The 27,871-nt window shown below is 45.7% G+C and overlaps 1 protein-coding gene across 1 annotated transcript in view; it reads right to left on the bottom strand.

The window, feature by feature from the left end:
- LOC112264241 (protein unc-13 homolog C-like) overlaps positions 1-27,871 on the bottom strand; it is a 235,001-nt gene that overhangs the window by 100,012 nt on the left and 107,118 nt on the right. Inside the window, exon 19 of the mRNA XM_042331063.1 lies at positions 1,274-1,400. Coding sequence (XP_042186997.1) covers positions 1,274-1,400 — 127 coding nt within the window. The remainder of the gene's footprint in view (positions 1-1,273; positions 1,401-27,871) is intronic.

Below are 27,871 nucleotides of genomic sequence, written 5' to 3'. Positions count from 1 at the left end.
TGTTGGAGACAACATGACATCATCATGGATAAAACACTGTGCTGTAGTATTTACAGAGAACACTCAGCTCCTGTTGGAGACAACATGACATCATCATGGATAAAACACTGTGCTGTAGTATTTACAGAGAACACTCAGCTGGTGTTGGAGACAACATGACATCATCATGGATAAAACACTGTGCTGTAGTATTTACAGAGAACACTCAGCTGGTGTTGGAGACAACATGACATCATCATGGATAAAACACTGTGCTGTAGTATTTACAGAGAACACTCAGCTCCTGTTGGAGACAACATGACATCATCATGGATAAAACACTGTGCTGTAGTATTTACAGAGAACACTCAGCTCCTGTTGGAGACAACATGACATCATCATGGATAAAACACTGTGCTGTAGTATTTACAGAGAACACTCAGCTGGTGTAATGTGTGTGTATTTATTTGGAAAGTGAAGCTATTTTTTAATTTGTCTTTAAACTCCAACATTTTGGATTTGAGATCAAATGTGTAATACAAGGCAACAGTTCAGAATGTCACCTTTCATTTGAGGGTATTTTCATACACATCTGTTTTACTGTTTAGAAATGAAAGCACTTTATGTATCTAGTCCCCCATTTGAAGGTGTCATAAGTATTTGACAGTTTCACTTGTAGTGTATTACATTTAGTCAAAAGTGTAGTATTTGGTCCCATATTCCTGGCACGTGACTCTACAAACTTGTTGGATGCATTTGCAGTTTGTTTCAGTTGTGTTTCAGTTTATGTTGTGCCCAATAGAAATGGTAAATAATGTATTGGATCATTTTGGAGTCCCTTTATTGTAAATTGTTAGGTTTTATTGTTATATTTTATTGTAATTTTGTTATGTGTCGGACCCCAGTAAGATTAGTTGTCGCCATTGGCATCGGCTAATGGGGATCCTAATAAAATACATTTGGTTCCAGTTAGAACTCTTTTGGGTTCCATGTAGAAAAGGGTTCTATCTGCAGGTAAAAAGGGTTATCCTATGGAGAAGAACCCTGTTAAAACTTTTAAAAAAGAATGTACCATGATTACGGATAATTATGAAGGAATTGTGAATCATGATGAGTGAAAAAGCATAAATATCCCGAAAAATGCTTACCTCCCCTGTTATTGGTAATGGTGAGAGGTAGCATGTTTTGGAGGCATAATCTTTGTGCATCTGTGTGTGTGTGTGTGTGTGTGTGTGTGTGTGTGTGTGTGTGTGTGTGTGTGTGTGTGTGTGTGTGCGTGCAGTACACTACTTACAGAGAATACTCAGGGGGTGTGTCCTTGAAGGCAGCCAGTTCACGGACGTATTCGTTGTGGAACCACTTGACTTTAAAGTGAAGGTTCATGTACTCTGTGCTCTTACATAGACGGTGCTTATCGTGCTCTGTCAGGGGAAATGAAAAAGGCAGAATGTTAACATGCATGTCTGGACTGAGACATGACTTGGTGAACTTGCCACAGGAGTAAAAGGCTCAATCAATCAATCAAGCTAATAGGGGAGATCTGATATCCAGACCCACGGAAGTGGACAGCGATGGAATCGGAATTCTGAAGTTCAGCACCACAGGAGAATGGACAGCGACTGTTGGGTGCAGGCAGTCCCTCTACTCTAGTGCTACATCCTGATTCTCCACCCTTCTCTCAGTGTTCACTTCTACACTCCCTGCCATGGATGGTGGAGACTCCCTCCAGCCAATGTTTACAGCAATCCTTTGAAATCCATGACAGGGAGTGTGCAAGTGCACATTTTCGTAGAAGAGAGGAGAATCGGAACAAGGACTAGGTGAATCCTGAAATATATCCAGGTAGCCAGGAAGTGAGAAGCCTGGAAAGGTTTACCTTCTCTGATTTACATTCTGTAACAAGTCCTGCTAGACCTATAACATGGCTGACCTAGTCTCACGTTGTCATACCGCTAAAGTCACGTGTGAGCCTGGTTCGCGACAAGGCTATGGCTGACCTGATATTGACAGAGACAGGTAATCTAAGACTAGACCAGGAATCCTGTAAACACAGACACTGGTAGTGACATGACCTTGGTGGACACACACACACACACAGACACAGGGTCTAATGAGAGCTGACTTGGTACATAATGAAAGTTCAGTCTGATGACATGGTAGGCTCCATCACAGTAGAGTAGGACATACTAACTACCACAGAACTTGGGGTTAGAGAGGAGAGAGAAGGGAGGTAAAGGAGAGAGGGGAGGGGGTATAGAGAGATCCACAGATGATGCAATCGCCGTCACACTGCACACTGCCCTATTCCATCTAGACAAGAGGAATACCTATATAAGAATGATTGTCATTGACCACCGCTCAGCATTCAACACCATATTACCCTCCAAACTCATCATTACGCTAGGGGCCCTGGGTCTGAACCCCGCCCTGTGCAACTGGGTCCTGGACTTCCTGACGGGCCGCCCTCAGGTGGTGAAGGTAGGAAACAACAGCTCCAATTTGCTGATCTTCAACATAGGGGCCCCACAAGGGTGCGTTCTCAGCTCCCTCCTGTACTGCCTGTTCAGCCATGACTGCGTGGCCATGCAAGCCTCCAACTCAATCATCATTGCATTCTGATTACCAACAATGACGAGGTGGCCTACAGGGAGGAGGTGAGGGCTCTGGTGGAGTGGTGCCAGGAAAATAACCTCTCCCTCAACATCAACAAAACGAATGAGCTGATCGTGGACTTCAGGAAACAGCAGAGGGAACACCCCCTATTCACATCGACGGGACAGCAGTGGAGAAGGTGGAAAGCTTCAAGTTCCTCGGCGTACACATCACTGACAATCTGAAATGGTCCACCCACACAGACAGTGTGGTGAAGAAGGCGCAACAGCACCTCTTTAACCTCAGGAGGCTCAAGAAAGTTGGCTTGTCATCCAGAAGATGAGGTCAGTACAGGTGCATCAAAACTGGGGCCGAGAGACTGAAAAACAGATTTTTATCTCAAGTCCATCCGACTTTTAAATAGCCATTACTAGCCGGCTACCACCCGGTTTCTCAACCCTGCACCTTAAAAGGCTGCTGCCCTATATATAGACACAGAATCACTGGCCACTTTAATAATGGAACATTAGTCACTTTAATAATGTTTACATATTGCTTAACTCATTTCATATGTATATACTGTATTCTATTCTACTGTATTTTAGTCAATGCCACTCCGACATTGCTCGTCTTAATGTTTATGTATGTCTTAATTCCATTTTTTTTTTTACTTTTAGAATTGTGTGTATTGTTGTGTATTGTTAGATACACAAACATTTCACTACACCTACAATAACATCTGCTAAATATGTGTATGTGACCAATACAATTTGATTTGAGTAGGGAAGGAGGCAGGGGATAGAGAGAAGGGTAAGAGAAACAGAGAGAAAGGAGGGGGGAGTAGGGGGAGGCAGGGGATAGAGAGAAGGGTAAGAGAAACAGAGAGGAAGGACGGAGAGGTGGGGGGAGGTGATGGATAGGAGAGAAGGTTAGGAGAGACAGAGAGAGAGAAAAAGAAAGTGGGATAAAGTGAGAAAGTAGAAAGTGGGATAGAGGGGGAGGAAGGGGACAGAAAGAAGAGAGAGAGAGAGAGAGAGAGAGAGAGGAAGGAGGGGTGAAAAAGAGAGAAGGTTAAGAGAAAAAGGGAGGGTGGGTGTAGAGGGGTATTAACAGGTGGGTGTAGAGGGGTATTAACAGGTGGGTGTAGAGGGGTATTATCAGGTGGGTGTAGAGGGGTATTAACAGGTGGGTGTAGAGGGGTATAAACAGGTGGGTGTAGAGGGGTATTAACAGGTGGGTGTAGAGGGGTATAAACAGGTGGGTGTAGAGGGGTATTAACAGGTGGGTGTAGAGGGGTATAAACAGGTGGGTGTAGAGGGGTATTAACAGGTGGGTGTAGAGGGGTATTAACAGGTGGGTGTAGAGGGGTATAAACAGGTGGGTGTAGAGGGGTATTAACAGGTGGGTGTAGAGGGGTATAAACAGGTGGGTGTAGAGGGGTATTAACAGGTGGGTGTAGAGGGGTATAAACAGGTGGGTGTAGGGGTATAAACAGGTGGGTGTAGAGGGGTATTAACAGGTGGGTGTAGAGGGGTATTAACAGGTGGGTGTAGAGGGGTATAAACAGGTGGGTGTAGAGGGGTATTAACAGGTGGGTGTAGAGGGGTATAAACAGGTGGGTGTAGAGGGGTATTAACAGGTGGGTGTAGAGGGGTATTAACAGGTGGGTGTAGAGGGGTATAAACAGGTGGGTGTAGAGGGGTATTAACAGGTGGGTGTAGAGGGGTATAAACAGGTGGGTGTAGAGGGGTATTAACAGGTGGGTGTAGAGGGGTATTAACAGGTGGGTGTAGAGGGGTATAAACAGGTGGGTGTAGAGGGGTATAAACAGGTGGGTGTAGAGGGGTATTAACAGGTGGGTGTAGAGGGGTATAAACAGGTGGGTGTAGAGGGGTATTAACAGGTGGGTGTAGAGGGGTATAAACAGGTGGGTGTAGAGGGGTATAAACAGGTGGGTGTAGAGGGGTATTAACAGGTGGGTGTAGAGGGGTATTAACAGGTGGGTGTAGAGGGGTATAAACAGGTGGGTGTAGAGGGGTATAAACAGGTGGGTGTAGAGGGGTATTAACAGGTGGGTGTAGAGGGGTATAAACAGGTGGGTGTAGAGGGGTATTAACAGGTGGGTGTAGAGGGGTATAAACAGGTGGGTGTAGAGGGGTATTAACAGGTGGGTGTAGAGGGGTATAAACAGGTGGGTGTAGAGGGGTATTAACAGGTGGGTGTAGAGGGGTATAAACAGGTGGGTGTAGAGGTGTATAAACAGACATATTCACCAGACAGAAAAACAGCAAAAGTGAGAAATATAATTCCAGTGAAGATAGAAAGACTGTCTCTACTAAACACAAAGCCGCTTCACAACACTCACACACACTTCAAAGGCACGTTCAAATGTGTGTGTGTGTGTGTGAGATAGTGTGTGTGTGTGAGATAGTGTGTGGGTGTGTTTTAAAGCCATACATTGAGCAACACTCCTGCTGCAACACATTAAAACACCTCAGATAAGCACCTGTGTGCCTCCATAAGAAATAACAAAATGTATTGAAAAAGGTATTAAACATGTCAAAAGGTCTTACTTCAATACCAAATCGTCTTTTGTAGTTGTCTCACAGCAAAGTCCTTGTCATTATATTTGCATATTTATGATAGATTCCCATAAGCAATATTATTGTAGGAGATTAGTTTTAACAAGGCAAAGCAAGCAATCAAAGGAAAGTGCTTCCTGAATGTTTGGGTAGCTGAAAAGTTTTAGCACAATGCTAAACGCTGTGGGTCAGAGTGAGGGAGAGAGAGAGAGAGAGAGAGAGAGAGAGAGAGAGAGAGAGTGAGAGTGAGAGAGAGAGAGAGTGAGTGAGAGAGTTGTAGGTCTCTCAAAGTGTGAAGGAAGAATAGCTCCAGTCACATAGGTTTATCTGATGTGACACTGCCACTTCAATAACTCAACACATTTCTCTAACACTTCATTTGAACTAACTACAGTACATACACTGAGTGTACAAAACATTAGGAACACCTTCCTAACATTGAGTTGCACCCGCTTTTGCCCTCAGAACAGCCTCAAATCACAGGGGCATGGACACTACAAAGTGTCGAAAGGGTTCCACAGTGATGATGGCCCATGTTCACTACAATGGTTCCCACAGTTGTGTCAAGTTGGCTGGATGTCCTTTGTGTGGTGGACCATTCTTCATACACACAGAAAACTGTTGAACGTGAAAACCCAGCAGCGTTGCAGTTCTTGACACACTCAAACCTGTGCGCCTGGCCCCTACTACCATACCCAGTTCAAAGGTACTTAAATCTTTTGTCTCGCCCATACACCGTCTGAATGGCACACACACACACACACACAATCCATGTCTCAATTGTCCTTCTTTAACCTGTCTCCTCCCTTCCATCTACACTGATCGAAGTGGATTTAACAGGGGACATCAATAAGGGATCATACCTTTCACCTTGTCAGTCTATGTCATGGAAAGAGCAGTTGTTCCTAATGTTTTGTACACTCAGTGTATACTTTGTGTGTGCCTGTGTGTGTGTATGTATGTGACTGAGTGTGTGCCTGTGTGTATGTATGTGTCTATGTGTGTGTGTGTGCACAATGTGTATGCGTACGTGTGTGTATGTGTGTGTTCATTTGTGTGTGTTCCCTGCAGATGGTAGAAAGTGTAAGCTGGGGTCCAGAGGGAAAAACAGACTGAGTCCCTGATTCCCTAATGAGGATGTCTTCATGTTAGACCATCAGACTACTGGGACAGATAGGCTCATCCCTCCCTCGTGATGTCCTTGCTGACAGAATTTGTTTTGTGGTGGGAACGTTCCCACCCACACACTACTGACATCTTCAGCTAGCAGGCAGGGACAATTTAAGCTAGCTGTACTGAAGGCTTCACCCTTAAACTAAAGTTCACCTTAATAATGAATAATAAATCACTATGGTGGTATAAAATACAGTATATACTGTACATATAAGATGAGTAATGTACGGTATGTAAACATTATATAAAGTGGCATTGTTTAAAGTGACTAGTGATACATTTATTACATCCAATTATTAATTATTAAAGTGGCTAGAGATTTGAGTCGGTATGTTGGCAGCAGCCACTCCTTGAGATAGCTGTTGTTCAGTCGGGGGTTGACCTGTGTCGACTTCCCGGGGCAACCACAAATTAATGTATAATACTCCTCTAATCAGCCAGGTCACTCCAGATCCAAGGAGATAGTCAACGTTCGCCCAGGTTCCCAGGACGTCAGGGGATGCCTTCAAAACCGGCCACTAGGGGCAACGGGTAACACTATTTCCATCAAGTAGAATTGTGGCTTTGTGGATGAGGATGGAGGATGGGCATAAGCAGAGAGCCCCGGCTCCGAGGGTCGCGCATTCAATCTAGGGCTGGGTGTTATACCGTATTTTACTATATACCGGTATGATGCACGGACCGGTTTTGAGTTTTTACTTTACCTTCTATAACTGTATTTGAATGTTTAGTTTGTTAAATGTGATACGCCGTGCGTAACATCCTTTTCTATAGTTTACTCCTCTACTTGAGTCGTCTCTCTCCTCTCTCTCCATTCTGTTTTCCACACAGACATAGCCCCGCCACCTGTCACTCAAGGAACGCATTTGTTTTTGCTCGGCCACCAGACACTTGCAATTAGTCTCCATGGTCAATGCAGCACATACAACACTGACTACGATGCTGCTTCCACTCTGCTTGTTAATATAAATCTACAAGAGTTCTATAATTACACTATTAGTGTTTCTTACATCTGCAAACAGCTAGCTTTTCTTTTCTCAACAAGTTGTGGCTAAGTCTTGTTAGCCGCTAATGCTAATCACTAGTTAGCTGTCTAAAGTAGCAAGCTATACATCCTGATACCAGTGAAGTTTGTGCAACAGTATCTTCTAAAACAAAGAGGAATAGCCGAAGCATGAATATGTTAGCTACATGAAGTACATGGAGTACATGAAGTACTACATGAAGTAGCTAACAGAAAACATTTAATGTAGCCAAAGATTATAGGGTCCCCTAGGAAACACTGACCAAAACTTTGGTTCCTACCCAATCACAATAACTTCTCCCTGGTATTTTCATTAGTTGCCATGTCAAACAAGACTGTATTCAAAGCGCCCATTATTATCTTCTAACTATGGAATTAGAATAATCATTATTTTCCCATTATAATCATTATAATCGCAATTGCAACATTTGGTTTAAAGGCCTAGTAACTTCGGTCAACTCTGAGTTCAACTCGGAATAACCTGTACCATGAAAGTGTCTCACCTCTTAGGCAGGTAAATTTATATGGCAACGAATCCTTCAGAACTAACCTGCAACCGGGCAGGCTAACTCAGGGCTAACTCCATTCATCTCGAATGAAGTGTCTGGACCAATGAAATCAGATTCCCTCCCTCTTGCAAATATTTCATCATCATCATCCCCTTCATTTGAGGAAGATGACTGATTCAATATTTTATTCCATTGAAATGTTTTTTATTGTGTGTTAAAAAAGAGTAAAGCCAGAATACCTGTCACATTACACATTTAGGCTAATGACATAATGCATTTGAAACTTCACACACAGTAAAACTTGTGCATGACTTAATAACATTATTTTAGTGGGACAAAAGGTTCTCATGCATTGATAAGTACACCAAAGCACACCAAAGCACACCAAAGCACACCAAAGCACACCAAAGCTGGCATTAACAATAAGAAGTAATAAAATAAAGACGGCACTTCTAAAAGCCTGCTGAAGTTGCAAGATAACTTTTCTTTCATTTTGGCAAAAACATTGTCTCAATGAAGAGTTTGGCGTTCGACTAGCCATGTGCAATATGCACACGCAGTAACAAGCCTGCTAGAGTTAGCGTCAGGTGGACAAGCAATATCCACCATGGTAATATGGATGAAACCTGAGCTGGACTGGGAAGTTAACTGAAGCTAGCAAACCCTGAGTAGATATAGCTTGCATCGCAGTATACCCCTCTGGACAAATGTTGAATGCTGAAGTCAAACCGTGTCAAACCGTCACGTCTTGTTGCAAACAGGTGCACGCATACTCTCACAAACACACAAGCAAACATACACAAATTCTCACACACAGCTCTATAAAATTAGCTGCATCCTTTTCTGCTTTTACTCACTGTAGGGCCCTGAGCGGGAAGCAGGGTATACACTGGGGCGGCAGGGTAGCCTAGTGGTTAGAGCGTTGGACTAGTAACCGGAAGGTTGCAAGTTCAAACCCCCAGATACATATCTGTCGTTCTGCCCCTGAACAGGCAGTTAACCCACTGTTCCTAGGCCGTCTCAGTCTTTTGCTCTCTCTGTCTCAGTATTTCTTGGTGCCATTTTTTGTTTTTCTTCTGTGCTGATTAAGGTTATTATTTTTGTTGTGGTAGAATTAAGTATTTTGTTTTCGTATCTTAATGACCCTGATTTTGGCGGGGATGGCAGCCCACATGGGGATGCCGTCCCTGTCACTTCGGCACAGCTTTAGGTGTGTTACTGAAGCTACTGTCACGGTGGAGGAGTTTCTGGTCGCCGTAAGAGAGAAGGTAGGATACGAGAATATTGCGTATGCATCCTGGATGAATAAAGCGGTGGTGGTATTTCTTAAAGAAGAGTGTCTTGTAGATTGTATGGTTCAGCATGGTGTACTTCTTAAAGAAGAGTGTCTTGTAGATCGTATGGTTCAGCATGGCGTACTTCTTAAAGAAGAGTGTCTTGTAGATCGTATGGTTGAGCATGGTGTACTTCTTAAAGAAGAGTGTCTTGTAGATCGTATGGTTCAGCATGGCGTACTTCTTAAAGAAGAGTGTCTTGTAGATCGTATGGTTCAGCATGGCGTACTTCTTAAAGAAGAGTGTCTTGTAGATCGTATGGTTCAGCATGGCGTACTTCTTAAAGAAGAGTGTCTTGTAGATCGTATGGTTCAGCATGGTGTACTTCTTAAAGAAGAGTGTCTTGTAGATCGGATGGTTGAGCGCGGCGTACTTCTTAAAGAAGAGTGTCTTGTAGATCGTATGGTTGAGCATGGTGTACTTCTTAAAGAAGAGTGTCTTGTAGATCGTATGGTTCAGCATGGTGTACTTAAAGAAGAGTGTCTTGTAGATCGTATGGTTCAGCATGGTGTACTTCTTAAAGAAGAGTGTCTTGTAGATCGTATGGTTCAGCATGGTGTACTTCTTAAAGAAGAGTGTCTTGTAGATCGTATGGTTCAGCATGGTGTACTTCTTAAAGAAGAGTGTCTGGTTGATCGTATGGTTGAGCATGGTGTACTTCTTAAAGAAGAGTGTCTTGTAGATCGGATGGTTGAGCATGGTGTACTTCTTAAAGAAGAGTGTCTGGTTGATCGTATGGTTGAGCATGGTGTACTTCTTAAAGAAGAGTGTCTTGTAGATCGTATGGTTGAGCATGGCGTACTTCTTAAAGAAGAGCCCCTTGTAGATCGTATGGTTGAGGTTGAGCATGGCGTACTTCTTAAAGTAGAGCCCCTTGTAGATCGGATGGTTGAGCATGGTGTACTTCTTAAAGTAGAGCCCCTTGTAGATCGTATGGTTGAGCATGGTGTACTTCTTAAAGAAGAGTGTCTTGTAGATCGTATGGTTGAGCATGGTGTACTTCTTAAAGTAGAGCGCCTTGTAGATCGTATGGTTCAGCATGGTGTACTTCTTAAAGAAGAGTGTCTTGTAGATCGGATGGTTGAGCACGGCGTACTTCTTAAAGAAGAGTGTCTTGTAGATCGTATGGTTGAGCATGGTGTACTTCTTAAAGAAGAGTGTCTTGTAGATCGTATGGTTCAGCATGGTGTACTTAAAGAAGAGTGTCTTGTAGATCGTATGGTTCAGCATGGTGTACTTCTTAAAGAAGAGTGTCTTGTAGATCGTATGGTTCAGCATGGTGTACTTCTTAAAGAAGAGTGTCTTGTAGATCGTATGGTTCAGCATGGTGTACTTCTTAAAGAAGAGTGTCTTGTAGATCGTATGGTTGAGCATGGTGTACTTCTTAAAGAAGAGTGTCTTGTAGATCGTATGGTTCAGCATGGTGTACTTCTTAAAGAAGAGTGTCTGGTTGATCGTATGGTTGAGCATGGTGTACTTCTTAAAGAAGAGTGTCTTGTAGATCGTATGGTTCAGCATGGCGTACTTCTTAAAGAAGAGTGTCTTGTAGATCGTATGGTTCAGCATGGTGTACTTCTTAAAGAAGAGTGTCTTGTAGATCGGATGGTTGAGCGCGGCGTACTTCTTAAAGAAGAGTGTCTTGTAGATCGTATGGTTGAGCATGGTGTACTTCTTAAAGAAGAGTGTCTTGTAGATCGTATGGTTCAGCATGGTGTACTTAAAGAAGAGTGTCTTGTAGATCGTATGGTTCAGCATGGTGTACTTCTTAAAGAAGAGTGCCTTGTAGATCGTATGGTTCAGCATGGTGTACTTCTTAAAGAAGAGTGTCTTGTAGATCGTATGGTTCAGCATGGTGTACTTCTTAAAGAAGAGTGTCTTGTAGATCGTATGGTTGAGCATGGTGTACTTCTTAAAGAAGAGTGTCTTGTAGATCGTATGGTTCAGCATGGTGTACTTCTTAAAGAAGAGTGTCTGGTTGATCGTATGGTTGAGCATGGTGTACTTCTTAAAGAAGAGTGTCTTGTAGATCGTATGGTTCAGCATGGTGTACTTCTTAAAGAAGAGTGTCTTGTAGATCGGATGGTTGAGCGCGGCGTACTTCTTAAAGAAGAGTGTCTTGTAGATCGTATGGTTGAGCATGGTGTACTTCTTAAAGAAGAGTGTCTTGTAGATCGTATGGTTCAGCATGGTGTACTTCTTAAAGAAGAGTGTCTTGTAGATCGTATGGTTCAGCATGGTGTACTTCTTAAAGAAGAGTGTCTTGTAGATCGTATGGTTGAGCATGGTGTATTTCTTAAAGAAGAGTGTCTTGTAGATCGTATGGTTGAGCATGGCGTACTTCTTAAAGAAGAGTGTCTTGTAGATCGTATGGTTCAGCATGGTGTACTTCTTAAAGAAGAGTGTCTTGTAGATCGTATGGTTGAGCATGGCGTACTTCTTAAAGAAGAGTGTCTTGTAGATCGTATGGTTGAGCATGGCGTACTTCTTAAAGAAGAGTGTCTTGTAGATCGTATGGTTCAGCATGGTGTACTTCTTAAAGAAGAGTGTCTTGTAGATCGTATGGTTCAGCATGGTGTACTTCTTAAAGAAGAGTGTCTTGTAGATCGTATGGTTGAGCATGGCGTACTTCTTAAATTAATGTTTATTCAAGTTATGTCGCTTTTTTCTCCGTCAACAAGGGTAACGATTTCAAATGTACCGCTGTTTATTCCCAATGAGCTATTGGAGCGCGAGCTATTGCGCTTTGGGAAGTTCGCCAGTTAAATGAAGGTTGTCCCGTTGGGTTGCAAACACCCGGCGTTGAAACAGGTTATGTCGTTTTGGTGACAGGTGTTTATGTTTCTGGACTCACCACAACAGACTTCGGAGTCATCATTTAAAATCAAGTATGACAACAGATTGTATATGGCTTATGCTAGTACGGGTAGTCAATGGTGTTTTGAGTGTGGGAATGCTGGGAATGTTTGCCCGAAAAGGGAGAAGGCAGAGGGAGGGGCGCAGTTGGTCATTGTAACGCCTGGGCCCACTGATGTAGGGAGAGGTGGGCCGACAGCGGTAGAGCAGCCACAAGCTGAGGAACAAGCTGTCCGTGTTGAGGGCACAGAGTTGCAACTTGTATTAGAGGGAAATGTTATGCAGCAGAAAAATATTGTTGTAGAAGGTAATTTTGTCAACAGTATACGGCTCTGTCTCAAATTGAAGTTAAAGAGACTATCAAGGCCCTTGAACAGGACATCAAGTCTATTGAATTGAAGTTGCTCACTCAGAACGACACTGGACTAGTCATGAACTTACAGGACAAGAGACATGAACTGAGGTCGTTTCTGCATGAAAGAGTGAAGGGTGCCTTGATTAGGTCTCGTTTCGCTTCCCTCAAGGATATGGATGCTCCTAGCATTTTTTTAAACCTAGGACAATCGACATTGCAACGTAAACAGATGGTCTGTCTTCGTCTCCCTGATGGGAAGGTGACCACGGATGACAGTGAAATGCATCAACATGCAGTGGATTTCTACTCGGCCCTCTATAAGGCGGAGGATTGTGACTCTCTGTGTACTGAACAGTTGTTACACGGTCTTCCTCATTTGGGACCTGAGCAGAGAGTCACATTGGACTCTGACATTACACTGCAAGAGCTGTCTACAGCAGTTATGCAGCCCTCAACAGGCCGAGCCCCTGGCATCGATGGTTTACCATCTGAGTTTTATAAGCACTTTTGGAGGTCTATTGGGGAGGATTTTAATGAAGTGGTGTGTGAATCTTTTCATGAGGATTCTCTTCCTGTATCCTGTCAACGTGCGGTGCTTTCACTGTTGCCAAAAAAGGGGATTTGGCTCTCATAAAAAATTGGAGACCTGTTGCTTTGCTGTGCGCTGAATACAAAATTGTTTCTAAATGTCTCTCATACAGGTTGAAAGAGTATCTGAGATTGTTGGTCCACAAGGACCAGTCCTACTGTGTACCTGATCGCTCTATTGTTGACAACTTGTTTCTGATAAGAGATGTTTTAGACATTTGTAAACTGTCTGATGTAAATGTGGGTTTACTTTCTTTGGATCAGGAGAAGGCTTTTGATCGTGTGGACCACCAGTGCTTGTTTAAAACGATGAAAGCCTTTGGGTTTGGGGATGTTTTTTTGTCTTGGATGAATTTACTGTATGCTGGGGCCTCATGTATGTTGAAGGTGGGTGGTGGTTTGAGTTGCCACATCCCGGTCCAAAGAGGCATCAGGCAGGGATGCCCAATTTCAGGGCAGTTATATAGTCTGGCGATTGAACCAATGCTTTGTTTTTTTAAGAGCGAAGCTTACTGGTTTCTCTGTGCCAGGTGTAATGAAGGGTCCCACGATAGCACTGTCTGCGTATGCAGATGACGTGATAGTTTTTATTACAGGGGGTGATGATGTTAAGGTTCTCTCAAACACTTTAAAGGTGTATGAGGGGGCCTCCTCAGCTAGAGTCAATTGGGGAAAGAGTGAAGCGCTGTGGGCAGGTCAGCTTCAGACAGGGTCCACTCCACAGTTACCAGGGGGGCTTCAGTGGGGCAGAGATGGGATGAAGGCTTTGGGGGGTTTTCTAGGCTCCGATGTCTTTCAGAAAAAGAACTGGGAGGGTGTATTGGAGAAAGTGTGTGCCAGACTGTCAAGGTGGAAATGGGTGTTGCCCCAGCTGTCTTATAGGGGACGGTCCTGGTAGCTAATAATCTTGCTGCTTCTACCCTGTGGCACAGATTAATGATTTTACAGCCACCAAAGTGTCTGATACAAGAGCTTCAGAATACCCTTGTCAATTTCTTCTGGTCTGGACAACACTGGATTAAAGCTGCAGCCCTGTACCTGCCACTGCACGAGGGTGGGCAAGGCCTGGTGGACATTTCCTCTAGAATCATGTCTTTCCGGCTTCAAGCAGCCCAGAGATTGTTGTACAGAGACGGATCTAGCTGGGTCGAAACAGCCTACACATTGATGAGGAGAGCAGGCTGTTTGGGCTTAGACAAGCACATTTTCCTCTTAAAGCTGGAGGGGGGTGATTTGTCTGGCCTGACTCCATTTTATGAGTCTGTTATGCAGGCTTGGAGAGTTCTTGTCAAGTCCCGTAAGGCTGGCACACCACCAGGGATGTGGCTTTTTGAAGAGCCTCTTTTTCACAACACCGCCATCCAGTCCCATGTTCTGGGTTCAGCTAGCCTACGTTCATGCCTGTTAGGCGTGGGGTGTACCAAGCTGGGTCATCTGATGTGGAGCAGGAGCAGATCGTTGGAGGAGCTGGGAGAAAGAGCGGGGATCCGATCATCTAAACAACAAAAATTAACAGTAAACATTACACATACAGAAGTTTCAAAACAGTAAAGACATTACAAATGTCATATTATATATATATACAGTGTTCTAACAATGTACAAATGGCTAAAGGACACAAGATAAAATAAATAAGCATAAATATGGGTTGTATTTACAATGGTGTTTGTTCTTCACTGGTTGCCCTTTTCTCGTGGCAACAGGTCACAAATCTTGCTGCTGTGATGGCACACTGTGGAATTTCACCCAGTAGATATGGGAGTTTTTCAAAATTGGATTTGTTTTCAAATTCTTTGTGGATCTGTGTAATCTGAGGGAAATATGTCTCTCTAATATGGTCATACATTGGGCAGGAGGTTAGGAAGTGCAGCTCAGTTTCCACCTCATTTTGTGGGCAGTGAGCACATAGCCTGTCTTCTCTTGAGAGCCATGTCTGCCTACGGCGGCCTTTCTCAATAGCAAGGCTATGCTCACTGAGTCTGTACATAGTCAAGGCTTTCCTTAATTTTGGGTCAGTCACAGTGGTCAGGTATTCTGCCGCTGTGTACTCTCTGTGTAGGGCCAAATAGCATTCTAGTTTGCTCTGTTTTTTTGTTAATTCTTTCCAATGTGTTAAGTAGTTATCTTTTTGTTTTCTCATGATTTGGTTGGGTCTAATTGTGCTGCTGTCCTGGGGCTCTGTAGTGTGTGTTTGTGTTTGTGAACAGAGCCCCAGGACCAGCTTGCTTAGGGGACTCTTCTCCAGGTTCATCTCTCTGTAGGTGATGGCTTTGTTATGGAAGGTTTGTGAATCGCTTCCTTTTAGGTGGTTGTAGAATTTAACAGCTCTTTTCTGGATTTTGATAATTAGTGGGTATCGGCCTAATTCTGCTCTGCATGCATTATTTGGTGTTCTACGTTGTACACGGAGGATATTTTTGCAGAATTCTGCGTGCAGAGTCTCAATTTGGTGTTTGTCCCATTTTGTGAAGTCTTGGTTGGTGAGCGGACCCCAGACCTCACAACCATAAAGGGCAATGGGCTCTATGACTGATTCAAGTATTTTTAGCCAGATCCTAATTGGTATGTTGAAATTTATGTTTCTTTTGATGGCATAGAATGCCCTTCTTGCCTTGTCTCTCAGATCGTTCACAGCTTTGTGGAAGTTACCTGTGGTGCTGATGTTTAGGCCAAGGTATGTATAGTTTTTGTGTGCTCTAGGGCAACAGTGTCTAGATGGAATTTGTATTTGTGGTCCTGGTGACTGGACCTTTTTGGAACACCATTATTTTGGTCTTACTGAGATTTACTGTCAGGGCCCAGGTCTGACAGAATCTGTGCATAAGATCTAGGTGCTGCTGTAGGCCCTCCTTGGTTGGTGACAGAAGCACCAGATCATCAGCAAACAGCAGACATTTGACTTCGGATTCTAGCAGGGGAGGCCGGGTGCTGCAGACTTTTCTAGTGCCCTCGCCAATTCGTTGATATATATGTTGAAGAGGGTGGGGCTTAAGCTGCATCCCTGTCTAACCCCACGACCCTGTGTGAAGAAATGTGTGTGTTTTTGCCAATTTTAACCGCACACTTGTTGTTTGTGTACATGGATTTTATAATGTCGTATGTTTTACCCCCAACACCACTTTCCATCAGTTTGTATAGCAGACCCTCATGCCAGATTGAGTCGAAGGCTTTTTGAAATCAACAAAGCATGAGAAGACTTTGCCTTTGTTTTGGTTTGTTTGATTGTCAATTAGGGTGTGCAGGGTGAATACATGGTCTGTTGTACGGTAATTTGGTAAAAAGCCAATTTGACATTTGCTCAGTACATTGTTTTCATTGAGGAAATGTACGAGTCTGCTGTTAATAATAATGCAGAGGATTTTCCCAAGGTTACTGTTGACACATATTCCACGGTAGTTATTGGGGTCAAATTTGTCTCCACTTTTGTGGATTGGGGTGATCAGTCCTTGGTTCCAAATATTGGGGAAGATGCCAGAGCTAAGTATGATGTTAAAGAGTTTTAGTATAGCCAATTGGAATTTGTTGTCTGTATATTTGATCATTTCATTGAGGATACCATCAACACCACAGGCCTTTTTGGGTTGGAGGGTTTTTATTTTGTCCTGTAACTCGTTCAAGGTAATTGGAGAATCCAGTGGGTTCTGGTAGTCTTTAATAGTTGATTCTAAGATCTGTATTTGATCATGTATATGTTTTTGCTCTTTATTCTTTGTTATAGAGCCAAAGAGATTGGAGAAGTGGTTTACCCATACATCTCCATTTTGGATAGATAATTCTTCGTGTTGTTGTTTGTTTAGTGTTTTCCAATTTTCCCAGAAGTGGTTAGAGTCTATGGATTCTTCAATTGCATTGAGCTGATTTCTGACATGCTGTTCCTTCTTTTTCCGTAGTGTATTTCTGTATTGTTTTAGTGATTCACCATAGTGAAGGCGTAGACTCAGGTTTTCCGGGTCTCTATGTTTTTGGTTGGACAGGTTTCTCAATTTCTTTCTTAGATTTTTGCATTCTTCATCAAACCATTTGTCATTATTGTTAATTTTCTTCGGTTTTCTATTTGAGATTTTTAGATTTGATAGGGAAGCTGAGAGGTCAAATATACTGTTAAGATTTTCTACTGCCAAGTTTACACCTTCACTATTACAGTGGAACGTTTTACCCAGGAAATTGTCTAAGAGGGATTGAATTTGTTGTTGCCTAATTGTTTTTTGGTAGGTTTCCAAACTGCATTCCTTCCATCTATAGCATTTCTTAATGTTACTCAGTTCCTTTGGCTTTGATGCCTCATGATTGAGTATTGCTCTGTTTAAGTAGACTGTGATTTTGCTGTGGTCTGATAGGGGTGTCAGTGGGCTGACTGTGAACGCTCTGAGAGACTCTGGGTTGAGGTCAGTGATAAAGTAGTCTACAGTACTACTGCCAAGAGATGAGCTATAGGTGTACCTACCATAGGAGTCCCCTCGAAGCCTACCGTTGACTATGTACATACCCAGCGTGCGACAGAGCTGCAGGAGTTGTGACCCGTTTTTGTTGGTTATGTTGTCATAGTTGTGCCTAGGGGGGCATATGGGGGAGGGAATGCTGTCACCTCCAGGCAGGTGTTTGTCCCCCTGTGTGCTGAGGGTGTCAGGTTCTTGTCCGGTTCTGGCATTTAGGTCACCACAGACTAGTACATGTCCCTGGGCCTGGAAATTATTGATTTCCCCCTCCAGGATGGAGAAGCTGTCTTCATTAAAATATGGGGATTCTAGTGGGGGATATAGGTAGCACACAGGAGGACATTTTTCTCTGTTAGGATAATTTCTTTTTGAATTTCTAGCCAAATGTAGAATGTTCCTGTTTTGATTAATTTAATGGAGTGAGTTAGGTCTGCTCTATACCAAATTAGCATATACCCCCTGAGTCCCTTCCCTGTTTCACACCTGGTAGTTTGGTGGATGGGACTACCAGCTCTCTGTAACCTAGAGGGCAACCAGTGGGTCCATCTCCTCTATACCAGGTTTCTTGCAGGATGACAATGTCTGTATTACCGATTTCTTTGGTGAAGTCCGGGTTTCTGCTCTTTAGGCCAAAGGCAGATGACCTCAGGCCTTGGATATTCCAGGATAATATAGTGAAGGCTTTTTGTTCCATAGAGTGTCCAATGTTGTTGGTCGTGGTTTAGCCTCAGGCCAGTAAGTGTGAGCAGAGCCTGCTGAGCATCTGGTACATGCCATTGGCTTGGGCGAGTGTGAGAGTGGGGGTTGGGACTGTTTGCCCGCTCACTACCTGGGCGTATGTGTGGCTTCCATGTTGAGGCCCTCTTTGCGGGGGTGGGGTGCATGGGGTGGGCAGGAGTGGCATAGGTCTGATCTGAGGGGGCCTAAATGGAGTGTGGGCATGGTTGACGTGGGGGGTGTTGATTGGTTGGGGTGGGGGTGTGGATGTGTCTGGGTGTACTGTGGTCTGGATGTAATTCCTCTTGGCGTGGGTCCTCTATGTGTAGGTCCAGGGGAGGTCCTGCAGATCTGGGAGGGTGTCTCGCTGGTCTGGGTGGGGTGTCTATTGATCTGTTGCTCCTGTGTGGAGTGTTGGGGATATACGTTTGAGAGCGATGTCCTTTAGAGTCCGGGCAAAGGTGGGCACTGCTGCCTTGTAGAGGTGGACCTGGTCATAGAGGCTGTTCAAGTCCAGGGTGGAGTGGTGGGCCAGGAAAACGTTTGGTTTTGAGGCACAGTCACGGGAAATACTTGCATTTACCCGCTGTATTGTGGCGGGGTGGAAGTCTTTTCGTGGTAGCAGGGTGGAGATAACCACTTGTGCGTTGGGGAAAGTAGAAGAAGCCTTTTCAATCACTCCCTTCAGTGCTGTGGCCACTCTTTCCTGCTGTGCTCTCAGGTCGTTTGTGCCTGTGTGTATTATTATGTGGCTGGGTGAGCCTAGTTTGGCCTCAGACAGAAGGTCTAGGGCGCGCTGGGTGTTTGGACACCAGAGTTTAGACACACTGTGTTTGGGAAAAAGTTTTTTTTTCTTCTATATATTTCCCATTTGAGTCCATAAGTAGTACAATCTGTGTCTTGTGTTTGTCCTCAGTGGGTGTGGGGGGGTTGTCAGAAGGGCTATCAGGGTGGCTGACAGGGGGGGTGCTCAGAGGGGGTGAGAGCCTCTGGGCTTGGGGTTCTTCATTTGTCTGTTGTGCTGTGATGTCGACTCTATGGTCAGGGTCTGGTGTGGACTGTTCTGCTGTGGTGTCGAGACTTTTGTTGGGTGCTGAGGTGGGCTGTTCTGCTGGCTTCTCTGTGGGGGTGGCCACCTCTCTAGTGGGTTGTTCTCTGTCACACTCCGTCCCCCTCAACTTCTCCTCCATCCCCCTCACCCTCTCCTCCATCCCCCTCAACCTCTCCTCCACCAGCAGTCTGATACTCTCCTCTAGTGCTCTGTTCTGCTCCTCTTTCTCCTGTTGTATTTGTCTCACCACTGTCCAAAGTGCAGATATGTCTCTGTCCACCTCCAGCTCTCCGGGTCTGGTTAAGGGGCTGTTGTTGTGCTGGACTGTTGTCTGGGTCTGTGCTGACTGAAGTGTAATCACCTGCTGTTCCAGCTCCACCTGCCTTATCTCCAGCTGGGTGAATTTGTCCTTCATTTCAATGAGGGAGTGGTAATCTGTGCTGGGAGGTTGACCCTCCGCTGGGGGTTGCTCATCTGTGGGGTTACATAATGAAGAGGTCTGGTCTGATCCTCTCGGGGTGGGGGTATCTTTATCAAGGGAGAGTTTCTCCTGCTGAGCTAATTCTTTGATTAGGTGAAAGTCCAGCTGAAACTGTTTGTGGTTACGTTGTACCATCACTGTTCCGGACTTATAGATATTTATATTACTTAACTCAGAGTCCTCGTTGTCAAGTATTCTGAGTTTCCACCCCTCGTTAATCCCCCCTCTCGTAACAGAGGGGTAGTGTGCTAATATAGCACTGTGCCATGCCAGGGGATGGTTTGTGTGGAAGATAAGGTTGCTGATGTTCCCATTTTTGTAATAGTCAGCAAAAAGTGTCTCTTGATTTTCCATAAGGAGCTTCATTTTGTACTCTTTTCTTGACTTATCATTCTTTACATGCACAGGGTACTGTATTTTAATTACCTCTGAACAGCGGGAGGGAGCTTCTAAGGCCTCTCCATTTGGTTGGGGTAGACTGTGTGACTCTCCTGCCATTGTTGGGCTAATGAGCTTTGACACCTCTCACTTGACACGTCAGTGCTATTTGAAGCTGTATCAAGCTTGGCAGAATTATGTTAGAATTAGAGTTAGAAATCCTTATAAAGTAATGTTGTGTATTTTTCTTCTTGGCTTTTGAAAAAAAAAAAAAAATATATAGTTTCAGACTAAGCATTACTCACTCAGTTCCAGGTTGGATGGTGTTTTCAGGTTTCTGTTGTTTTCCAGAGAATTTGCTGTATAGAGAAACAAATCTTGGTAGTTGTGAACCTTCCAGGTGATTCCGTAATTCCGTCCAAAATCAGGTTGTAGGTTTTAAGTTTTGATTTGAAGTAGGGGTTATGTTGTAGAGGGTAGAATCCAGTATGTGTTCCTGACAAAATCTAAGTTTATCTAACTCCTAATCTATCTTTTTTAAAGAAAATGCTGAAAAATGCAGGAGCTCATCTGATTGTTACTTCCTCTTATGTCTCTCTCTCTCTCTCTCTCAATGTCTCTCTCTCTTTCTCTCAATGTCTCTCTCTCTCTCTCTCTCAATGTCTCTCTCTCTCTCTCTCAATGTCTCTCTCTCTCTCTCTCTCTCTCTCTCTCTCTCAATGTCTCTCTCTCTCTCTCTCTCTCTCTCAATGTCTCTGTCTCTCTCTCTCTCTCTCTCTCTCTCTCTCTCTCTCTCAATGTCTCTCTCTCTCTCTCTCTCTCTCTCTCAATGTCTCTCTCTCTCTCTCTCAATGTCTCTGTCTCTCTCTGTCTCTCTCTCTCAATATATATCTCTCTCTCTCTCTCTCTCAATGTCTCTCTCTCTCTCTCTCTCTCAATGTCTCTCTCTCAATGTCTCTCTCTCTCTCAATGTCTCTCTCTCTCTCCCTCTGTATCTCTCTATCCCTCTGTATCTCTCTCTCTCTCTCTCTCTCTCCCTCTCTCAATGTCTCTCTCTCTCTCTCTCTCTCTCTCTCTCTCTCAATGTCTCTCTCTCTCTCTCTCTCAATGTCTCTCTCTCTCTCTCTCTCAATGTCTCTCTCTCTCTCTCTCTCTCAATGTCTCTCTCTCTCTCAATGTCTCTCTCTCTCTCTCTCTCTCTCAATGTCTCTCTCTCTCTCTCTCTCTCTCAATGTCTCTCTCTCTCTCTCAATGTCTCTCTCTCTCCCTCGGTATCTCTCTCTCCCTCTGTATCTCTCTCTCCCTCTGTATCTCTCTCTCTCTCTGCCTCAGTCTCTCAATGTCTCTCTCTCTCTCAATGTCTCTCTCTCTCTCAATGTCTCTCTCTCTCTCTCTCTCTCTCTCTCAATGTCTCTCTCTCTCTCTCAATGTCTCTCTCTCTCTCTCTCTCTCTCAGTCTCTCAATGTCTCTGTCTCTCTCTGTCCCAGTCTCTCAATGTCTCTCTCTGTCTCTCTCTCTCATTCTCCAATATTCTCTCTGTTTCTCTCTCTCCCAAATTCAAATGGCTTTAAAAGGCATGGAACGTGTTACCACATACATTGCAAAAGCTAACATATAGATACAACATATCAATGATGCCACACACTGTTGATGATAATAGTAAAAATAATAATACTCAATGAGTAGTAACAATTAACATGACAAGAAGTAAGAAGTAAGAAATTAATGAGGACAATAAATAAATAGTGAGAAAGACACATGTAGCAAAGTTGTCTGTGGCCATCCCTGCAAGTGTGGCTAGAAGCTACATACACTATATATACAAAAGTATGTGGACACAACTTCAAATTAGTGGATTCGGCTATTTCAGCCACAACCGTTGCTGACAGGTCTATAAAATCGAGCACACAGCCACGCAATCTCCATAGGAAACATTGGCAGTAGAATGGCCTTGCTGAAAAGCTCAGTGACTTTCAACATGGCACTGTCATAGGATGTCACCTTTTCAAAAAGTCAGTTAGTCAAATTTCTGCCCTGCTAGACCAGCCCTGGTCAAATGTAAGTGCTGTTATTATGAAGTGGAAATGTCTTGGACCGCAAAGTTATAGGCCACACAAGCACACAGAATGGGACCACCGAGTGCTGAAAATCGTCTGTCCTCGGTTGCAGCATTCACTACCGAGTTCCAAATTGCAACGTCAGCACAAGAACTGTTCGTCAGAGCTTCATGAAATGGGTTTCCAAGGCCTAGCAGCCGCACACAAGACAAAGATCACCATGAGCAATGCCAAACATCGTCTGGAGTGGTGTAAAACTGGAAATACGTTCTTTGGAGTGATGAATCACACTTCACCGTCTGGCAGTGATGGATGAACCTGGGTTTGGCGGAGAACGCTACCTGGCCCAATGCAAAGTGCCATCTGTAAAGTTTGATGGAGGAGGAATAATGTCCTGTGGCTGTTTTTCATGGTTCAGGGAAATCTTAACGCTACAGCATACAATTCTAGACATTCTAGACATTCTAGACAATTCTGTGCTTCCAACTCGTGGTAACAGTTTGTGGAAGGCCCTTTCCTGTTTCAGCATGACAATGCCCCCGTGCACAAAGCGAGGCCCATACAGACATGGTTTGTTGAGATCGGTGTGGAAGAACTTGACTGGCCTGCACAGAGCCCTGACCTCAACCCCATCGAATACCTGTGGGATGAATTGGAACTCTGACTGCGAGCCAGGCCTAATCACCAAATATCTGTGCTTGACCTCACTAATGCTCTTGTGGCTGAATGTACTAACATCTAGTGGAAAGCCTTCCCAAAAGAGTGGAGGCTGTTATAGTAGCAAAGGGGGGACCAACTCCATATCAATGCCCATGATTGATTTTGGAATGAGATGTTCGATGAGCAGGTGTCCACATACTTTTGGTAATGTAGTGTATTTTGCAGCTAATATGGCACAAAGGGTTTTTTCTCCTGATACATACTGAGTGTTCTCCTTTTCTGTCTTGGTTTCAAAATGTGTGCATTGTTTTTCAGTTTTGGGAAAGAATCTCTTTCCATCTTTCTCCATCTCTCTCTGCATCTCTCTCCATCCCTCTCCCTCCATCCCTCTCTCTCCATCCCTCTCTCTCCATCCCTCTCTCTGCATCTCTCTGCATCTCTCTCTCCATCTCTCTCTCCATCCCTCTCTCTCCATCTCTCTCTGCATCTCTCTCCATCCCTCTCTCTCCATCCCTCTCTCTCCATCTCTCTCCATCTCTCTCTGCATCTCTCTCCATCCCTCTCCCTCCATCCCTCTCTCTCCATCCCTCTCCCACCATCCCTCTCTCTCCATCCCTCTCTCTCCATCTCTCTCCATCTCTCTCCATCCCTCTCCCTCCATCCCTCTCTCTCCATCCCTCTCTCTGCATCTCTCTGCATCTCTCTCCATCTCTCTCTCCATCTCTCTCTCCATCCCTCTCTCTCCATCCCTCTCTCTCCATCTCTCTCTCCATCTCTCTCCATCTCTCTCTCCATCCCTCTCTCTCCATCTCTCTGCATCTCTCTCCCTCCATCCCTCTCTCTCCATCCCTCTCTCTCCATCCCTCTCTCTCCATCCCTCTCCCTCCATCCCTCTCTCTACATCCCTCTCCCTCCATCCCTCTCTCTCCATCCCTCTCTCTCCATCCCTCTCTCTCCATCTCTCTCCATCCCTCTCTCTCCATCCCTCTCTCTCCATCTCTCTCCATCTCTCTCTGCATCTCTCTCCATCCCTCTCCCTCCATCCCTCTCTCTCCATCCCTCTCCCTCCATCCCTCTCTCTCCATCCCTCTCTCTCCATCTCTCTCCATCCCTCTCTCTCCATCTCTCTCTCCATCTCTCTCTGCATCTCTCTCCATCCCTCTCCCTCCATCCCTCTCTCTCCATCCCTCTCCCTCCATCCCTCTCTCTCCATCCCTCTCTCTCCATCCCTCTCTCTCCATCTCTCTCTCTCCATCTCTCTCCATCCTTCTCTCTCCATCTCTCTCTCCATCCCTCTCTCTCCATCCCTCTCTCTCCCTCCCTCTCTCTCCATCCCTCTCTCTCCATCTCTCTCTCCATCTCTCTCTGCATCTCTCTCCATCCCTCTCCCTCCATCCCTCTCTCTCCATCCCTCTCCCTCCATCCCTCTCTCTCCATCCCTCTCTCTCCATCTCTCTCCATCTCTCTCTCCATCCCTCTCTCTCCATCCCTCTCTCCATCTCTCTCCATCCCTCTCTCCATCTCTCTCTCCATCTCTCTCTCCATCACTCTCTCTCCATCCCTCTCTCTCCATCTCTCTCTCCATCCCTCTCTCTCCATCTCTCTCTCCATCTCTCTCTCCATCTCTCTCTCCATCAATCTCTCTCCATCCCTCTCTATCCATCTCTCTCCATCCCTCTCTCTCCATCTCTCTCTCCATCTCTCTCTCTCCATCTCTCTCTCCATCCCTCTCTCTCCATCTCTCTCCATCTGTCTCTCTCCATCCCTCTCCCTCCATCCCTCTCTCTCCATCCTTCTCTCTCTCCATCTCCCTCCATCCCTCTCTCTCCATCTCTCTCTCCATTCCTCTCTCTCCATCCCTCTCTCCATCTCTCTCCATCCCTCTCTCTCCATCGCTCTCTCTCCATCTCTCTCCATCTCTCTCTGCATCTCTCTCCATCCCTCTCCCTCCATCCCTCTCTCTCCATCCCTCTCCCTCCATCCCTCTCTATCCCTCTCTCTCCATCTCTCTCTCCATCTCTCTCCATCCTTCTCTCTCCATCTCTCTCTCCATCCCTCTCCCTCCATCCCTCTCTCTCCATCCCTCTCTCTCCATCTCTCTCCATCCCTCTCTCCATCTCTCTCTCCATCTCTCTCTGCATCTCTCTCCATCCCTCTCCCTCCATCCCTCTCTCTCCATCCCTCTCCCTCCATCCCTCTCTCTCCATCCCTCTCTCTCCATCTCTCTCCATCCCTCTCTCTCCATCTCTCTCTCCATCTCTCTCTGCATCTCTCTCCATCCCTCTCCCTCCATCCCTCTCTCTCCATCCCTCTCCCTCCATCCCTCTCTCTCCATCCCTCTCTCTCCATCTCTCTCCATCTCTCTCTCCATCCCTCTCTCCATCCCTCTCTCTCCATCCCTCTCTCCATCTCTCTCCATCCCTCTCTCTCCATCTCTCTCTCCATCTCTCTCTCTCCATCTCTCTCCATCCTCTCTCTCCATCCCTCTCTCTCTCTCCATCCCTCTCTCTCCATCTCTCTCTCCATCTCTCTCTCCATCTCTCTCTCCATCACTCTCTCTCCATCCCTCTCTCTGCATCTCTCTCCATCCCTCTCCCTCCATCCCTCTCTCTCCATCCCTCTCCCTCCATCCCTCTCTCTCCATCCCTCTCTCTCCATCTCTCTCTCCAACTCTCTCCATCCTTCTCTCTCCATCTCTCTCTCCATCCCTCTCCCTCCATCCCTCTCTCTCCATCCCTCTCCCTCCATCCCTCTCTCTCCATCCCTCTCCCTCCATCCCTCTCTCTCCATCCCTCTCTCTCCATCCCTCTCTCTCCATCTCTCTCCATCTCTCTCCACCCCTCTCTCTCCATCCCTCTCTCTGCATCTCTCTGCATCTCTCTCCATCACTCTCTCCATCTCTTTCTCCATCTCTCTCTCCATCTCTCTCTCCATCCTCTCTCTCCATCTCTCTCTGCATCTCTCTCCATCCCTCTCTCTCCATCCCTCTCTCTCCATCTCTCTCCATCTCTCTCTGCATCTCTCTCCATCCCTCTCCCTCCATCCCTCTCTCTCCATCCCTCTCCCTCCATCCCTCTCTCTCCATCCCTCTCTCTCCATCCCTCTCTCTCCATCTCTCTCCATCCCTCTCTCTCCATCCTTCTCTCTCCATCTCTCTCCCCATCTCTCTCTCCATCTCTCCTCCATCTCTCTCTCCATCTCTCTCTCCATCCCTCTCTCTCCATCCCTCTCTCTCCATCTCTCTCTGCATCTCTCTCCATCCCTCTCTCTCCATCCTCTCTCTCTCCATCTCTCTCCATCTCTCTCCATCCCTCTCCCTCCATCCTCTCTCTCCATCTCTCTCCATCCCTCTCTCTCCATCCTTCTCTCTCCATCTCTCTCCCCATCTCTCTCTCCATCTCTCACTCCATCACTCTCTCTCCATCCCTCTCTCTCCATCTCTCTCTCCATCCCTCTCTCTCCATCACTCTCTCCATCTCTCTCTCCATCTCTCTCTCCATCCCTCTCTCTCCATCTCTCTCTCCATCTCTCTCTGCATCTCTCTCCATCCCTCTCCCTCCATCCCTCTCTCTCCATCCCTCTCCCTCCATCCCTCTCTCTCCATCCTCTCTCTCCATCCTCTCTCCATCTCTCTCCATCCCTCTCTCTCCATCTTCTCTCCATCCCTCTCCCTCCATCCCTCTCTCCATCCCTCTCCCTCCATCCCTCTCTCTCCATCCCTCTCTCTCCATCCCTCTCTCTCCATCTCTCTCCATCCCTCTCTCTCCATCTCCCTCCATCCCTCTCTCTCCATCCTCCAACTCTCTCCATCCTTCTTTCTCCATCTCTCTCTCCATCCCTCTCCCTCCATCCCTCTCTCTCCATCCCTCTCCCTCCATCCCTCTCTCTCCATCCCTCTCTCTCCATCCCTCTCTCTCCCTCTCTCTCCATCCCTCTCTCTCCATCCCTCTCCCTCCATCCTCTCTCTCCATCCATCTCTCTCCATCCCTCTCTCTCCATCTCTCTCCATCTCTCTCTCCATCTCTCTCCATCTCTCTCTCTCCATCTCTCTCCATCTCTCTCTCCATCTCTCTCCATCTCTCTCCATCCCTCTCTCTCCATCTCTCTCTCCATCTCTCTCCATCTCTCTCCATCTCTCTCCATCTCTCTCTGCATCTCTCTCCATCTCTCCATCCATCTCTCTCCATCTCTCTCTCCATCTCTCTCCATCTCCCTCCATCTCTCTCCATCTCTCTCTGCATCCCTCTCCATCTCTCCATCCATCTCTCTCCATCCCTCTCTCTCCATCTCTCTCCATCCATCTCTCTCCATCTCTCTCTCCATCTCTCTCCATCTCTCTCCATCCCTCTCTCTGCATCTCTCTCCATCCCTCTCTCTCCATCTCTCTGCATCTCTCTCCATCCCTCTCTCTCCATCTCTCTGCATCTCTCTCCATCTCTCTCCCTCCATCTCTCTCTCCATCTCTCTCTCCATCCCTCTCTCTCCATCTCTCTCCATCCCTCTCTCTCCATCTCTCTCCATCTCTCTCCATCTCTCCATCTCTCTCCATCCATCTCTCTCCATCCCTCTCTCTCCATCCATCTCTCCATCTCTCTCTCCATCTCTCTCTCCATCTCTCTCTTCATCTCTCTCTAACACAACATGAACTGCCGCCTGCCTTTATATTGAAACTGTTGCTCTATCAGCAACTCTCTCTCCATCTCTCTCTCCATCTCTCTCTCCATCTCTCTGCATCTCTCTCTCTCCATCTCTCTCTCTCCATCCCTCTCTCTCCATCCCTCTCTCTCCATCCCTCTCTCCATCTCCATCTCTCTCCATCTCCTCTCTCTCCATCTCTCTCCATCTCTCTCTCCATCTCTCTCCATCCCTCTCTCTCCATCCCTCTCTCTCCATCCATCTCTCTCCATCCCTCTCTCTCCCTCCATCTCTCTCCATCTCTCTCCATCTCTCTCTCCTTCTCTCTCCAACACAACATGAACTGCTGCCTGCCTTTATATTGAAACTGTTGCTCTATCAGCAACTCTCTCAATTCAATTCAATTCAAGGGCTTTATTGGCATGGGAAACATGTGTTAACATTGCCAAAGCAAGTGAGGTAGACA

Source organism: Oncorhynchus tshawytscha, linkage group LG12 (assembly GCF_018296145.1).
Source record: "Oncorhynchus tshawytscha isolate Ot180627B linkage group LG12, Otsh_v2.0, whole genome shotgun sequence".
Lineage (NCBI taxonomy): Eukaryota > Metazoa > Chordata > Actinopteri > Salmoniformes > Salmonidae > Oncorhynchus > Oncorhynchus tshawytscha.
This window is presented reverse-complemented; position numbering and strand designations above follow the sequence as displayed.